Source organism: Asterias amurensis, chromosome 1, assembly GCF_032118995.1.
Source record: "Asterias amurensis chromosome 1, ASM3211899v1".
NCBI classification, from domain to species: Eukaryota; Metazoa; Echinodermata; class Asteroidea; order Forcipulatida; family Asteriidae; genus Asterias; species Asterias amurensis.
This window is the reverse complement of record NC_092648.1, coordinates 26,238,826-26,256,617: the sequence shown is the minus strand read 5'-3', so window position 1 is coordinate 26,256,617 and position 17,792 is coordinate 26,238,826. Positions and strand designations below refer to the sequence as shown.

Sequence of the window (17,792 nt, the reverse complement as noted above, 5' to 3'; positions counted from 1 at the left end):
ATGAGGTACGTCCCAATGCTGACCCAAAACGAGGCGATGGAGCCACTGCAAGTGGTGGTGGCCGTGCGCATAATCTATGTCTCATTAAAATTTGGGTAAGAATGTTGATGTCACAACGTGAAATTCATAACACATACTCTGTGAATGTAAGGTGTGGGATACAAACTTGTTTACATTCTTCAAACACACCCTTGGCATTGGTCAGACTTGCCTTTCGTCAAGGCCTTCGTGGCATGGAGGGCCGCGATCCAAAGCGACTGGAACGGGAGACCACGCACGAAGGTGGCCATGGCGTGTCCTTATAATGGGTGCGTTCGTTTACCTTCCCTGGGTCGACCCCGGTGTGTGGCGGGTTTTTTCCCCAGGACGAACGTGGGTAATTATCTGCACACGTTCGTCCTGGAAAAAGAAAACGCCACACACCGGGGTCGACCCGGGGAAGCTAAACGAACGCACCCAAAATAGCTCTATGGGCGTGTTTCTACTACGGGGAGAGCCGCGAACCTTAACGACTGGAAAGGGGGGGGGCACGCACGAAGGTGGCGAAGCCCTTCCCCCAATCTATCGCCACACTCCCATTATGGGCGTGGTCTCCCGTTCCAGTCGCTCGGCTGTTTACGGCACAAAGGCCTTGACAACAGGCTATTGTCAGACAACATGGAGCAAGTTCGATCAAGGGACTAAAAGTTGACTATTGGGCGATGTTGCCTGGTACCCAGTAGGTATTTCATGCATGGAACATTGACTAGTAGTTTTCAAATGGTCGCTGATTGAACTTGCCGATGGATAGAGAGAGAGAACGGTATACATGTACTCATAAAGACGCCCTCAATTATTACATCAGCTGATGTACCTTTATTTCGGTATTGTATTTAATTGAATCTGATGTGAACACGTACAAATGTAAAAATATACAAACAGCAACCTTTCGCCTCAAATATCTCACAACTGCCGCTTTCTGCATGGTCTGTTCGATGAATATTACAGACAAATAAATCTACACATTAAATTAATCTAGTACAAAACACACTGGTATTTACACAATACTTGCATCAATTATAGTACCATGAACTTACACAACCTAAAACATGCAAGGCATGCACACATCGTCAAATTAATGAATACATTATCATTACATGCGTTGTTAATAGTTTTTAAATAACTTTTTAAATAGTTGGGTCATTTGTTTATTGTTACCGTTTGTCTAAATACCTTAAACACTGTAATATGTTAGTTTCTACCTGTTTTTTAATAGACCATGTAAAATTGTGTTTACAAATTGTTTCAAACAAGTGTGGTCATGTACATACATTCCAGAGGCATTTCTGGCAGGCGAAATACTACATTCATCATGGGAAATTCGAATTTGTTATAATTATTTTATATGGCAACATTTTTACAATTCTACAGTTATTAAAAGAGAAAAGTTGTGCTGACCACATGTGCCCCCTTGCTTAACATTAAAACTACAATGCAACGCAAAAAAAAAAAAAAGATTCAATGTGTTCTTCCATTAAACCCTGTACAAATCATTCATGCATTAAAGACACTGGACACGTTTGGTAATAATGTCAAAGACAAGTCTCTCACTTGTGTATCTCAAAATATGTATAAAATAACTAACCTGTGAAAATTTGAGCTCAATTGGTCATCGAAGTTGCGACATAATAATGAAAGAAAAAACACCCCTGTCACACGAAGTTGTGTGCTTTCAGATGCTTGATTTCGAGACCTCAAGTTCTAAACTTGAGGTCTTGAAACCAAATTCGCGGAAAATACTTCTTTCTCAAAACTACGTTATACTTCAGAGGGAGCCGTGTCTCACAATGTTTTATATTATCAACCTCTCCCCATTACTCGTTACTAAGTAAGGTTTTATGCTCATAATTATTTTGAGTAATTACTGATAGTGTCCACTGCCTTTAAATACATGACATCACATGTAACATCATTCACTATCATTGCCATACAAACGTGTAGAGTAGCCTGTGTGGAGACAAAAACTGGAATGTAAAACTTATTAATTACCCGTGTTAACTTGGAAGTCTTAAAGTGAAAGGGAAAATTCAAATTAAATTTTAGCGACTTACTCATTTTCCAATAGATATAGTCCTAATGTGAGTAGTAAACAACAAACACAAGTCTCTAACCTCAAGTTATAATGGTGTAAAATAAACACCACATACAATTCTTACTCTCAAAGCTCTTTTAACACCATCCAGAACATCCAACTTCATCCTTCATAGAACATGGGTTGGTACATTTTTGAAGTGTCCCTTCCTCTTGAAGTAGACACTGATATCTATCAATCAATCTAGCAATTACAATTACTATCAGATTTGTTGACAAAGCCTACCCCCAAAAATGTAACGGTGACGAGCCGATTGTGAATAATAATACTAATTAGTATTATAATAATACTCCTAATAATATTGATATTAATCAGCAAAACCCCAAAACTAAATGTTTTATTTAACATGTTGCTTCGATTAAGGAAAGATAAAATGGATGTAATGGTGCTCTTTCATTAACAACCATGAATACATGTATGTTATGTATGCTCATTCATGTGGGCAACATCATGTATTTAAAGGCAGTGGACACTATTGGTAATTACTCAAAATAATTATTAGCATAAAACCTTTCTTGGTTACAAATAATGGGGAGAGGTTGATATTATAAAACATTGTGAGAAACATCTCCCCCTGAAGTGACGTAGTTTTCGAGAAAGAAGTAATTTTCCACGCATTTGATTTCGAGACCTCAAGGTTCGAATTTGAGGTCTCGTAATCAAGCATCAGAAAGCACACAACTTCGTGTTGCACGGGTGTTTTTTCTTTCATCATTATCTCGCAACTTCGACGACCGATTGAGCTCACATATTCACAGGTTTGTTATTTTATGAGTATGTTGAGATACACCAAGTGAGAAGACTGGTCTTTGACAATTACCAATAGTTTCCACAGCCTTTAAAGACACTGGGCACTATTGGTAATTGTCAAAGACCAGTCTTATTCACTTGGTGTATATGTATCTCTACATGTGCACAAAATAACAAACCTGTGAAGATTTGTACTCAATTGTTTTGAAGTTGTGAGATAATAATGGAAGAAAAAACACCCTTGTCACACAAAGTTGTGTGCCATCAGATGCTTGATTTCGAGAGACCTCCAAATCCAATTCTGACGTCCCGAAATTAAATTCGTGGAAAATTACTTCTTTCTCGAAAAATACCTTATTTTGTTTGTATTGCATGTATTCAAAATGAATTTTCTTCCAGGGTAGGACCAATAAAACTTGAACTGAATTGAATTGAATTGAATTGAATTGAATTGAATTCAGAGGGAGCCATTTCTTAAAAGGATCTATTCTAACAACAGCTCTCCATTGCTTGTTACCAAGTAAGTTTTTATGCTAATAAATATTTTGAGTAACTACCAATAATGTCCAGTGCCTTTAAAACTATGCATTAATAGATTACTACATTTTCTAGTTCAGACTCCTAAATAGATACAGCTAGCCAATGAAGTACTTTTTTTTCTGTAAATATTATTATTAAAGATCTTCATGTACCAAATATATACAGAAACACACAATAATAAATAAATAAATAAATAAAGTTAAGAATACATAGAAAAAGTCGTACACATAGTTGAAGAGTGGATACAAGATTAGGAAAAAACAAAAGACAAGTTGGATAAGAAGATTAAGAAAATTTAATGAAGGGGTTCTTAAATGATTGGGATAGGCACATTCATCAATTCCTTTTCTGACACCATTTTTATACTGAAACAACTGAATAAAAAACAAGTCGAAAAAAGCAGATTATCGCATCTGGGATTCGAACCCAGGTCAGCAGAGATGGCAGATGGGGGAAAGTACCACAATGCCACCCCGATACCATTACGGTACCTCAAAACTCCTTCCAAATCCCTAACCCTTACATCAACAAGTGGAAGTTCTGAATGACAAACCCTGTGGATTTTTTCATGACATTAAGAACTGTCCACTTATGACTCCAGCCATCGATTTCACCAAACTCTTCCTAACTTGAGATTAATCTCGGGACTTAGGACGAGTCCCAACCCTGCACTGTCGCATGCATACCTTAAGATTTATCCTAAGTTAGGACGATAGGATTGATCCTAGTGTGTCGTGAAACCGGCTGCAGGCTTGATAGTTTAAGTGAATTGGTCCCTCAATTAAGTCATGGAATACATTGATTTTTGTGAATGTACGGTGGGTAAATAAACACTGACAACCAAATGTGTACACAAATAGTCAAAACATTTGCATTCAGTGAAAACTGTCCAGCCAGAGTCATTCCGAATTCCTTGTTTAAAATTCATGGGAAAAAAAACCTCCAGAAAAAATTAAATCCCTTTAAGTTTGCTGAAGATCGTCTCAAATTATGACCCCTAGATTACACATTTCACTTACTGAGTTTCACATCTCAAACTGATATTATCCTCAGACATGTCAGAATCCCACAACCCAACACTCTCCTCCGTAGCAAAGTTAGAAATTAAAGTCAACTTTATCGTCAAGCTTATCGTCATTCTGCTAGTGCTCTATTCCAAAATCTAATTATTTCATACATTGTACATTCTGGGCTTTCTCCAAAAGACGATCAGAGCATACTGATCGGAACGTCGAGTTGAAACCAACGATTCTTTTCAGAACCACCCCAACTCATTAGAGATAGTCATTACATTGTGTTACCGCAAACCTTTCTATATTTCATACATTAATAACCATTTTCAATTCAATGCTTAGTCTAAGTTTTTATTAATGTATATTACATTCACTCTATACAATTTTTTTGGATACGTAATATTTACATTCATGTATATCCAGCTTCACTGGTAAGTTCAGTGTACCAGGTATATAGTTTCATACCATTTTCCAAAAGTTGTTCTTATATTTCATAACAAGGTGATAACATTTTTATTGATTTAAAGTGTAGTTTAACCATACTTCTACATTACTCATAAACCAACAAATGTCCTAATCCAAACGATTTTTCAATTTCGAGTGTGTTTTCCTGACATTTTTTATAGGATAAATAGAGCTGCTTAAGCACAAAAAGCACAATAGTATATCAAAGCACAACAACAAATTATGCTTACCAGAATAAAGTTACCAGCCAAACTACCACGTCACAAGTACAATTTGTGACGGGTAACCTGCTCATTTTTTGTTAGCAGACAATTGTTAAGCAATATTTTATGATTAAGCAACTCTTGGAAATAGGGCCCAGGGTTTGATTTTACAAAGAGTTAGGACTAGTCCTAGCAGATATTTAAAAACTTAAAATTAGTCCTAAAAGACTAATCTTAACTCTTTGTGAAATCCACCCCAGGTAGTTATTTTAATCTGCTCCAAGTCATTAATGAAGCAATCCATTTTACAGATACATTCCATTTATGAGATAGTCAGCATCATGGGCGTGCGTCTTCAGTCGTCCATACCGCAATCGACGATTCATGTACCGTAAACGACAGCTCAGCATCATCAATAAGAACAAGGTGATGATCAAGCCGACAGCGAGGGGTAGGATGGCGCTGGTTGCCGGCTGGATGCCATGAGGGGTCACCTTCCTAAGGGTTTGGTCTCCGAGATCATCGACCTTGGATGTGCCTTCTTCAGTCATGCCGCTTACCACCTTGGGCATGTTTACCACCGTGGGCACGGCGACACTCGACGGATGACCTTCTTCACCCTCTGGGTCCACAAGATTAGAAGAGACTTCTTGAACAGGCTCAACTGCTGGCTCGGGGGAAGATTGTGGTGGGACATCTTGAGAGTCATCGATGTCTGTTGGAATCAAATTAATTAAGGGTAATTATTGCCGGTGTTGAGTGAAAATTCCGACTTGTTTTGATCACTTGTATGAAGTAATCAGAGCTGTCACCTTCGACGTGGCTGTAATTTTGGTCACCTTTCAACGATATCATGTAAATTTTAAATCATTGCACCAGCCGCTTTAAAGTATAGGATTCAAACTGCCTCTAGCGACCGGGCAATCTCGGTGGTCTAGAATTGCATAGGTCATGGGTTCGAATCCCACCGGAGTAATATGCCTTTGATTTGATTTTCACAGAACTAGGGAAAGTACTGAGAACACAGTGCTAACTCACATCGGTGTGTGAACAATTGTATATGGGTAAAACCAAATTGAATATTTTTCAACTTGTTTATCAGAACATGGAAAGATTTGTTTATATTCAGGGAACTTTCTGCAGAATCAGGGAGAGTTGGTAGCTTTACCAGGTCAACAAACTCAAAACATCTGACTCAAGCTTGCCAATGACACCTTAAGCCTTTTGTCAAAAACATCATATACATGAATGGTGAAAATGTATTGACGTTAAAAACTGAATTCCCAATAGCATTCTTACAGAGTACCGTGACTAATTTGATCTTTGTACTGCCCATAAATGTTTGTCAAAAAAGAAAAAGAAAAAAAAGAAAGGTAATTGCAGAAAGCTGGTGAATCTACTCAAGCAAATAAATCTGAAAAGCTTCCGATGAAGAGGTGTTGATTTATTCAGATAAGATCCTGGAAGAAACACAGCAAGACGTATTAATGGCAGGTGTTAATGTTGCATTGGTAACCCAGCTGGGCCAGTTTCACAAATAGCCAAGATTGATCATAACTGCAAATCAATCGTAGTAGTACATGTACCTAGCTTAGTTAAGTGTGATGTCACAATACAAATCATTATTTATTGTTAGTAAAGTGTGAAGTCAAAAAACATATCAATATGGAAATACTGACAATTCCTATTTTGATGGATTTTATTGCTTTGTGAAATCGAACCCTGGTGAGGTAATGACTGTAAGACAGTTTGTAAGAGGTGTCACATGACAATCTCATTGCTATGGAGAACAGGCATGAAACTACCCAGAGGCCAAGTTTCACTGCTAGCCAGACAAACCCCAGAGACATGAGAGAAGGGTGTTTTGTACAAACTTGTTGATGTATGATTTGTCTGAGTCTTTCTGTATTGCTTTTGTGTAGGGCTAAAGGACACTGAACTAAGCTCTGGAGACTCGATAGTTGAAGCATTGGAGGGGTGCTTGAGGGGTTTGATGAATAGAACTGCTTTAATACAATAATGTATGCCTGGTTAGCAGCAGTGAATAATATTAAATAACAATCCATCTCAATGCACTTTACATTAGTCCCCTGGTCGATGGGCCAGGTTTGTCAGTTTATGTATATGGTGGATTACATGAAGTGCTTTAATACAGTGTCAGCAATGTTCCTTTAAATGTGATTTCATTTCATTTCATCTGCTCTAGTCGTAAAGCCAAGGACTCACAGAAAAGCGAACATAACCACTGTACTAGCCAAGAACCCTAGGAAGTTTCCCTTTTAGAAGTGGGAGAAAATCAAAAGACCAAGGCAAACCCAAACGGTCCTCGAGGAGGAAGGCCTGGAAAGATACGATTACACCAACCCAACCACATGGTAACATCCAGTGTGCTTGGTTCCACACAAGAACTAATTTCATAGAGCTGCTTTTATTAGCAGAAAAAATAGACGATGTGACCTCTGACATCACACGAAAACCATTTATGATTCGCGCGCATACCGCCGGGCAAAACCTTTGTGTTTTGGCAGCCACCTAGAAAGTTTACGCAATCTTACTATGACTACGCAACTCTTTGCCCAGCGAAACATGACATGTATAGTGTTTTGTCAACAGAGGGCAGTTTGAATGTAAACATAGGTCACATCGTCTATTGCTTAACAATTTTCTGCTTAGCAGATATGAGCAGGATATCGGTCACAATTTGCACTTGTTGAACGGTAGTTTGGCTTGTAACCTTAAGCTGGTAAGCGTAAAGTTGATATTATGCTTAGCTACTTTTTGTGCTTAAGCAGCTCTATGATATTGTATAAATAATTACCGCTAAGCTGGTTATCCATCTCAGTGGGTAAGACACTGTCCTCAGGTCTCTTGTCTTGTCTTGCCTCGTTGCCTTTATTACTATCGTCAACGTCATCTTGATTGACAGCTTCGTCAACCTCACTCTCTCTATTCACCCCTTCATCAGATCGATCTCGGTCGTCATCGTCAGGGTATGTACTGTCCGGATGGTTGTAGTTATTCCAGTGTTTCCAAGAACCTGAATGAATGACAAATGTCAGGGAACAATAAGCAACATAGAATAGCAAATGCAAAAAATACTGGTGAAAATCACTGTACGCAGGGAACGATTTCATCCAACACATTTACATAGAAATATCTTCTGACTGAACAAGTTTTGTGCACACTCAATGGTAATATTGGGTAGCAAATGATGATGATTTTTGATACATTTTTCAAAGAATTTTGTTCTGCTATAGACCGTATTGAATATGACGTCACTGCTCAAATATCTGCCCTACAAAATGGCGTCTGTGCGCGTGTGCGTGGGTGTGTGCGTGCATGTGCTGTAGAAATCTAAAACCGGGAATGATTCATGCTGCGTCATTCATCGATGTACACGTTTGGACGCGCATCAGGTTTGACCTACATGTACAAGATGGCGACTTTCATAGCAAAAAAGGGGTTATTCAATACAAGGGAAATCGTTCACTGATACTGAATAAATAAATGTATTGTAACAGTAGCAAATAAGTTCATCACAGAAAACAACTATTGCTGGCTAACATAAAAACACTGAACTTAAATTATAAATAAGCTGCAAAACAAGACAATATTACAGTGGATAGGAATTGGGAGGTGGTGGTGCCGATACAAACTACACATGTCACAATAAATACAACACTATTTACAATCTACATGAATATTACATCAATTGAATGGTATAAAAGGGAACATGTCAAGTACTTTCAATCTCTCCCAGGCTTGACATAGTGAGGCATAGTTTCTAACAACACAGCAACTAGGACCCCGTTCCCACTGGTCCCTGCATTGATCTCCCAATTCGAGAAAAGGGCGATCTAGACCCCGAAAGGGCGATCAAAGAGAAATAAGCTCCAGTGGCGATCAGGATCTGACCGTGCAATTTTGATCCTCCTTGGGAGTAGGATTAAAGCGGGATCTGATCGCCCTAGTGGATGAATGGGCAATCAAAAGTCTAGTGGGAACGCAAAGGGCGATCAGACCCCGCAATTTGCTAGCAGACAGTGTTCTGTTCAACCCACTTCTGTTCACAAAAAGGGGGATCAATGCGCGATCATACTCAAGTGGAAACGCGACTGCGATTTCACGCCTGCAACTAATCTTGTTACGGGATCCCGATCTCGCAATTGTGATCAAGTGGGAACGTGGTCCAGGGAAAACTATTGAACACATCTGGATTTCATAGAACTGCTTATAAAGCATACAAAATTGCTGATCAAGGCCAAATGTTGCTCAAAGCCAAATGTTGCTTGAAAACGAAAAGGTTACCAGTTGATTTTAAACCACATTTAATTGATTTGCAACTGGTTTCCTTTCATTAACTGGGAGTCTTTCAATCTTTAACTAGCAGGGAATTTAATTAAAGGCAGTAGACACTATTGGTAATTGTCAAAGATTAGCCTTCACAGTTGGTGTATCTCAACATATGCATAAAATAACAAACCTGTGAAAATTTGAGCTCAACCGGTCATCGAACTTGCGAGATAATAATGAAAGAAAAAAACACCCTTGTCGCACAAAGTTGTGTGCGTTTAGAATGGTTGATTTCGAGACCTCAAGTTCTAAATCTGAGTTCTCAAAATTAAATTTGTGAAAAATTACTTCTTTCTCGAAAACTATGGCATCTCAGAGGGAGCCGTTTCTCACTATGTTTTATACCATCAACCTCTCCCCATTACTCGTCACCAAGAAAGGTTTTATGCTAATAATTATTTCGAGTAATTACCAATAGTGTCCACTGCCTTTAGGGTGGGCCAAACATTGGTTGTTGTCAATGTACAAATGAAATGCTGATTTATTGGCAAAACTACAAGTATCAAGACAGATGCAATTAAAGACACTGGAAGACCAGTCTTCTCACTTGGTGTATCTCAAAATGTATAAAATAACAAACCTGTAAACAATTGAACTCAATTGGTTGTCGAAGTTGTGAGACATTAATGGGTCGCACAGGTTGTGTGCTTTCAGATGCTTGAATTCGAGACCTCAGCCCGATTCTTTAAAGGGCAAGAAGGTTTTTCCTTACAGTACATGTACATGGCAGTCAGTGAGGGACACATAAGATTGCACCAGAACATTTTCAGAAGGCGCCAAGGCAGTGACCAGGGGCATGAGGGGCAATCCCCCGCTTGCCTTTGTAGCCTTTACATGTAGCATCAGGTCTGGCGTATAGCAAGCGAATATGTCAATGTTAACGTAACACTGAATTATACTTGCCTACGTTATTATATGTATGTCACAATACTCACTGTTCCAAAGTAGCATACAGTACCAAATGTACCATACAGTGTATGACAGACAGACATTAAAATAATTAAGTACTCTACACTGCAAATATAAAATTGTCCAACAGAATCATAAATTAAAAACATTAGTTCAACAGCTCATGTCATGAAACATCAAATTACTCGGCAAATACAAGAACACAATATATACAAAAGTACACAGTCATGAAAGAAATGAAAATAACAACATTGTATCATGCGATCCATTGATGTACAGCTGTAAAAAAAAAAGGGTTTTAGACAAAAGAAATTCACATAATGCAAACAACGTCATTGCATGCATTTTACCGTCACAAAGCATAGCCATCACAACACAATGAGAACAGGAGAGAAAAAAGAAGCATGTTACCACCAGCCCTGTTCTGCTGACTAGAGGTAGCGTCATCAGGCTTGAACTTGCCCTGATAGGGTCTACTATTACCTCGTTGCCTACCCTGTCCCCTGTCTCCATCTCCCATGCCACTATCACCCTCATCTTCTCTTCGGTTCCAGTCATCTTCTACCGGCAGGTGATCATACAGGGGAGGTCTGTCACGTAGCCTCCTCTCCTCGGGAGGCGGATCCTCCACTGGGTAGTTGTAGTTGTTGTTGAGTCGATCACGCCTATGATAGTTGATATAGTTCTCTTGGTCAGGGTCAAACCCATCATCCTGAAGGTCTTGGTATAGCGGGTTTCTGTTATCGTACCTGTCACGTCCAGGATCGCCTGCACGTACATCTTCAAACATGGTGTCGCGATAGTTATAGTCGGGTGTGTCCGGATACGGCTTGCCGTTGAAGTTTGTGTCATAATTATCATAGGGATAGAGATTTTCTCGGCTGTCGCTATCGGGGTAGTAGTTAAAACGGTCAGGAGTTCCTTTTTCTTTAGTGGCGTCGGGCCCAATGGGATTTTTATGGCGTATATGTTGCCGAGTATAATTTGGATCATCTCTTTCGTCATTTGGAAGAACTGGTCGATGTTTGGAGTCAACTCTGGCAGATTGGCTGTGGTACTTTGCATCTTCATCAGGATATGTGTATCCCTTACTCTCTTTGTTACTCTGCTGTCTGCCTCTCTGTTCTTGGTCCGGTTCAATCTGATCATCGCTACGATCAGACATCTTGGGATGCTCTTTATCATCAAGTCTTTCATCTTGCTTACTGTGCGTCTTCAATGACCTGAAGTCATCATTGCCCTGGGCTTGTTCTTTTAAATCCTCTTCATCGTCTGAAGGGTGGTGTAAATTTGGCTTCCAGTCAGCAAGTTCATCTGAGGTGTCTGGTTGATCCCCTACCTGGTGTTCTCTTGATTTGGGTTCCACATAGTCTGAATCCGGAACTTTAGCCTTACTAGCTTCGTCAGTATCCTTCGCAGCGCCAGCGTCACCATCGTCATAATTCTCTCCATCCCGTTCATCAACTTCATCTCCGTCTTGAAGACTCTGAAGGTCCTCATCCGCTCTATCGCTCTTGTTCTTATCGGACTCCTGTTTCCTGTCAGCATCCTGAATCTTATCGTCATCATGAGCATCTCTCTGTCCGTCATCGGGACTGCTCTGTTCATGGAGCTCACTAGCTAGCTCACTCCTGATGTCATCTAGGCGCATCTTCTTGGGGGCTTTAGTCTGCTCCTGCTGGCCTTGATTGGTGGCCGGGTTGGGACCTATTTTAGGATGGTTAGTGGCATGGGAAGAGTGAGATGAGGAAGAGGGAGTATTGGTGTCTGAAGAGAGGAAGGAGAAGGTGAAGTAAACTCGTATCATATGGTAAACAACACTACTCAATTTATGCCTGTTAAAATTAAAATTAAATAACAAAAACACCCCGAAAAACAAAATAAACCAAACAGACGAAAAACAACTCTCTTTTTTTAGTTGAAAAATAACCATGACTCCATGTGACCAACTGCAACTTTCTCTTTTAAATGTCACATCAAACTTTGACAAAATAGAAGAATGACCATAAATCCCCACTCTTAAGAATACCATCCCACCATACATTTCTTGAAAGTTACCGTGGTTGATGTCAATTTGTCAATTGTATTTTGTACCATAATCCCAATTTTCACAATTTGTGGGCGTCTTTGTTTTCCCCAAGAGAACTTTGTTTCAGATAAGGACAAATTTATCCTTACTTTTATGACGCTTCGATTTTTCATGGTACATGTACATGTATAAGCCTACAGTACTGTACATGTATTGTACACATGTAGTACAGAAGATTAGGCATTTTACAAATGTGGTTTCAAATAGAAAGATAATAATTACTTCACCTACAACATGCGACTTTCGGATTAGTTGAGGAAACATCACATACCAATAGAAGTGAAAACTATCATTACCTTTTCATTCAACAAGTATCATATTATGATGAGGAAACAAGCCAAAGGATTAGTTGAAACTTGTAAGGCGCAAAATTTAAAGAGTAGGCCTATAACTCAACTTATTCAACCATTACAATTTATCAAATTCATCAATAAAACGAAGCAGAATTTTAAACGCTTGATACCAATGGACTCATATAACACCATCAGCTAAACCAATCATGAGACTGGCATGACAAAGAAGACTGTACTTTGATTGATATTAAGTGGGGCAGTACTTATACATATAATATTATACAAATGTAGTCTAGCTGTTAGCCAAAGTGAATTTGATGGATTTACTATGCATGATATTGTCCCTCGGGATCAAAAATTAAGTGCAAGTTTGTTTGAGTACAAGGGCCAACTTGCGATTTTAAAAGACTGGATAAATTAGCTACTTGGAAAAAGCACTTTTGCTGACCTTTCTACATGTTCTAGAGGGAGAAGAATAGAAAACAGAAAAATCAGAAATCAGATAGTGGAAAGAATCATGCTTGCTACTTAGTGGTACATGGTAGTCTGAAACACAAAGTTAAAACATCCTGTTCTGAATTCTAACATTGTATGGAGCATTTTTGTTAAAAGAGTCTGGGTACTTTTTCTAGGACACAAAACACAAAGTCCACAGATTTATACATTAAACTTGTAAGAACTACATGTACACTAGGTTTGAAGATAGTGATGGCAGAAAGCTTCCCTTTAAATATTACCCACTGAGGTGCTGTAGTATTAGAGAAATTAGGAAACAGTCACGAACATTATTGTAGCATGTAAAACGTATCTTCGTGACATTGTTTTTACTAAATTCTCAAAAAACTACAGCACCTCAGCATGTAATTTTTGAGGGAAGCCTTCTACTTGTGTACTTTCATTATCTTATAATCAAACTGTGTAAGTTTAATGTAAATTTGTGGACATTGTGTTTTGTGTTACAAAAAAATACTCAAATCCTTTACAAACAGTGGGCACTGTTGGTAATTGTCCAAGACCAGTCTTTTAACTTGGTGTATCCCAGTATAAGCATAAAATAACAAACCTGTGAAAATTTTAGCTCAATTGGTCAAGTTGCAAAATTAAAATGAAAGGAAAAAACACCCTTATCACGCAAAGTTGTGTGCTTTCAGATGCTTGATTTCAAGACCTCAAATTCTAAATCTGAGGTCTTGAAATCAAATTTTTTGAAAATTACTTCTTTCTCGAAAACTACGTTACTTCAGAGGGAGCCGTTTCCCACAATGTTTTATACTATCAACAGCTCCCCGTTACTCGTTACCAAGTAAGGTTTTATGATAATAATTATTTTGAGTAATTACCAATAGTGTCCACTGCCTTTAAAAATGATCAAAATAATAGTACAATGTAATGTTCCCACCATATTTGCATCCCATTTCATCGGATCCATCCGTGCAATCTTCAATATCGTTACAGACGTAGCGAGATATGATACAGTCACCATTGGCACACTGGATCTTGCCATCTCCACAACCATCATCATCCACAACTGCTTCTGTAAAGGTTTAGAAAAAGAAAAACAAATAATATTATTAATTATTACTACTTTTAATACAAAATCAAATGCATTGTGACTTCTATACTTTCTTTAGTATTAGTTTTGGGATGTAAAAAGCACACTCTTACTATATAAAGAAAGTGCAACAGAAAAAGTTCTGATGAGCATAACATGAGAACTCGGGTCAATCTAATCATAATTGGGATATGTATTAAGTGTTTGTGCTTCAAATTTATATCACCACTGTATAGAGCTATTCAGTGTTATAGAAATTTCTATGTCTGCAGGGATTCCCAGGGAAAAATGCTTTTAAAAATGAACACTTGTAAATTGTACGCCTGTGAGGTTTTCTTTCGTATGACTTGGGGAAGCAGTAATACATGTAGCATCTCCACCAACTTCACTTGACATAAACAATTCTGATTTCGAGCATAAAATTACCTCTGGAATGCATTGTTTGAAACATACTCATTGAGGTTTGTTTGTTTGTTTGTTTCATGTTTTTATGATACAGTACATTGATACATTGATTTCAAACTTTTCATCAGGAAAACTACAACGTAGATGGTCTACTGTTAAAGAATTCTGCTTCATAAAATATAACACAGTAACAGACAGGTCATTTCTATATCCCACCCGAGGTCCCTATGAATATTCGATAAAACAAGATTACAGAGTGCAGCGTTTGATCAATCATTCATAATATTCTTATTGTTTTATCCCCGAGGCAAAATTGTAATAATATCAGGTTCGTATATTAACCATATTGAGCTAAATTATGAGTCTTAAAAGCATCATAAATTATGCAGAGCTGGAAACAATGTCCATGGACTTTGCTCGGTACCGTTATCATAATTGCAGGCCTAGTTTTGTGTAGTGTATGTTACAATTTAATTTAATTATAAAAACTAGCAGATCTTCAGGCACTATGTTTTTTTCTAGAAAGCTTTTCAAGGCTTCATATTTTGAACCGAAGAACATTAAGCACATTACGTCTTTCCCGCAAATTTTACACCAGATAATGTATACCGACTGTGTAATTTTTTTTATTTTTATGAAAGTAAATTTGTTGACAATGACTGCACAGGTGCAAATTATGTATTCCTCAGACAAATTCAAACAAATAATTGTGTATCTTGAAAAGCTTTTTTTTCAAACCAGCATTCCTCAATCACAGTATATATTAGACATCTCATCACATTACTGTGTACTGTGCCTGATTATACTTCCAATGAGTTCCCAGGGACCGTACTCAAGATGCAGCCCAATGGGGATGAGGTTGCACAAACGGTTTGTCATAACTTATCCAGTCTTTAAACAAAATATATCCTAAATATGCTCAATCAATTGTTGTAGCAAAACATTCTTCTTTTATCCAGCTACTTCCATGGTGTGAGGCATTACTTTGGTCTACAGTAGTAAGTCAAAATCAAAATTTTGGGTATTTGGATGGGTAAAACAAACACTTGATTGAAAAAGATGATGTTTTTAAACATCCACTCTGATGGCTCCTCTTCAGTGTATTATACAAACAGTATAATCGTAGAATGATGTAGAAAAACTGTTGTGCTTTTGTCGAGGACGTGTTGAATCCATCCTAAGTTAAGACGGGTTACTCGTCCTAACTCGAGATAGGATTAATCCAAGCGTTTCATGAAAACGGCTGCTGATGGGCTTGTTTTTCATCCCTGCCCGCCTCCTTTTTCGCCGCTGCCTCCTTTAAAAAAAATACTATTTAGGCCTTACGTTTTTATTATTAACTATTTAAAAGTAGCGCCCTGTCTCCTCCTTTTTTTATTTTTTTAGTCCCTGCCTCCTCCTATTTTTTCCGGACGAGAAACTTGTTTCTTATTTTGCTAGGCCTAATAATAACAAAACCAGGAAAATCAACAAACTAAGCAGTCTGGTTTTTCCATAGGCCTAGGATAGATTAGTTGCAATAACGTTACTTCTAGAAACTATAATAATAAGGGGAGCCTCAGTTCCTAGAAGTACAATCGTAACCGTGATCTACGTTATCGCAACTATTTATTGATAGATAAGATAGTCAGAGGTTTCCTACCTTCATCTTGGTTAGAAGCATCATCATCCTCTGGTGTAGCTGCGGTTTCTTGCTTGACATCAAATCCTGTCTTCACATCACCTTCTTCTTCATTGCGCTGTTTATCATTATCATCATCTCCACGATCAGATTCAGTTTCTATTCGACTCCTTGGAACTACTTCAAACCCTCCAACCATGGCACTTACATATCCCACGTGATTGGCAAATTTACACTTTATCGAATCATCAATGCGGCACTTAAACAAGAAACAGTTTTTATCTTTTGTATCGTCGTCAACAAAGATGGCGGTGTCGCAACTTTCCTCATTTTTACAGCACTGCCTGCGACATTCTGTTGCACCAGCCACTTTCATGTCGTCAACAAACTGGGCCCCAGAATACATAGAATCTTTGGTGCGAATGATTGTTGAGTTTTTAAGCTCGAATCTATCGTCGCATGTGTTTGATCTGTGCGAATTAAAGTCCGAATCATGATGGTTGGCGATGTTGCGTACGTCGTCCGCGTACCTGCTGTAGTCCATCGGGGCTTTCTTCGCTGAGTGCCCGTTGTCCGCTCCTCCACCTCCGTACGATGTGTACGTACCAACCACTTGCACACTGACGAAAACTGCTACCAGATGTAGCATTAGAAATGTGTGAGCCATCCTTGTTAGCCTTTCGAGAAAACCAAATGGTGATAGAGTGCAAGAAATTGAAACATTACCGACTGTTTTATCGTCCAAAGCGGCCCTCAGTACAGCATTTTTTGCAGATTATCCATCGCAGTTTTTCCGACGGTACCACTCGATACATCGACGGCCATTTTCCCCCTACTGTTATCATACATCAGCAGAAAGAGGGCGCTTTCACTTTCTGAAGATCGTTAAAAAAAATGCACACTCGCAACACGGCTCTCTCATCTCACCATAGTATTGCGATAATAGTCAATAATAGACAAAACTATAAAAGGGATTTTAAGAATTTAAAATAAACTTTAAACAAAATGCAACATCTAGCCGGGGAGAAAACAGCTTTTGTTTTACAGCCTATGGACGGACAGACAACAAAAGACAGACTGCAGACAGACAGACGACAGACATTAAAATACAGGACAAAAACAGGTGTGAACCGAACAACAATGATTATAGGGCCATATATAGTTTTCCGCATGTTATGATGCAGGTTATGTTTTTTTCCCTTTTTTTTCTTCGTTTTTATTATTGTTATTGGTCATTGGTTCAGTTCGTTGTTACAGGCAATTAATTTCAGTATGCATTAATTATTATAAAAGTCCCGCCAATGTCACACTGCAGCTTATCACAGCAATCAATAGCCTTCCCTGAGCCCACAGCACAAACTAGGAATAGGCTACATCCATTCGCATGGGGGAGGGGCGAAGACGGCTTGGGTCGGTTCTTCTGGATGGACTCGAAGTGTTACTTCTCCTAAAGCGACCTATACTGCCT

The 17,792-nt window shown here is 38.5% G+C and overlaps 1 protein-coding gene across 1 annotated transcript; it reads right to left on the bottom strand.

The window, feature by feature from the left end:
• Positions 1–2,460: 2,460 nt before the first annotated feature.
• Positions 2,461–17,148, bottom strand: LOC139934779 (uncharacterized). Its single transcript, XM_071929186.1, has 5 exons — positions 16,346–17,148; positions 14,146–14,280; positions 10,776–12,131; positions 7,921–8,139; positions 2,461–5,817 (listed from the first exon to the last, which is right to left on the bottom strand). Exons 1-5 carry the CDS (start codon positions 16,989–16,991, stop codon positions 5,408–5,410), a joined length of 2,766 nt encoding a protein of 921 aa, XP_071785287.1. The 5' UTR covers positions 16,992–17,148; the 3' UTR covers positions 2,461–5,407.
• Positions 17,149–17,792: the final 644 nt, after the last annotated feature.

Coding starts and splice junctions, on each gene's coding strand:
- LOC139934779 (XM_071929186.1), bottom strand. CDS start 16,991: ATGGCTCACACATTTCTAATGCTACATCTGGTAGCAGTTTTCGTCAGT. Junction 14,281..16,345: donor TGCTTCTAACCAAGATGAAG/GTAGGAAACCTC, acceptor AAACCTTTACAG/AAGCAGTTGTGGATGATGAT. Junction 8,140..10,775: donor TCAGCAGAACAGGGCTGGTG/GTAACATGCTTC, acceptor TCATTCATTCAG/GTTCTTGGAAACACTGGAAT.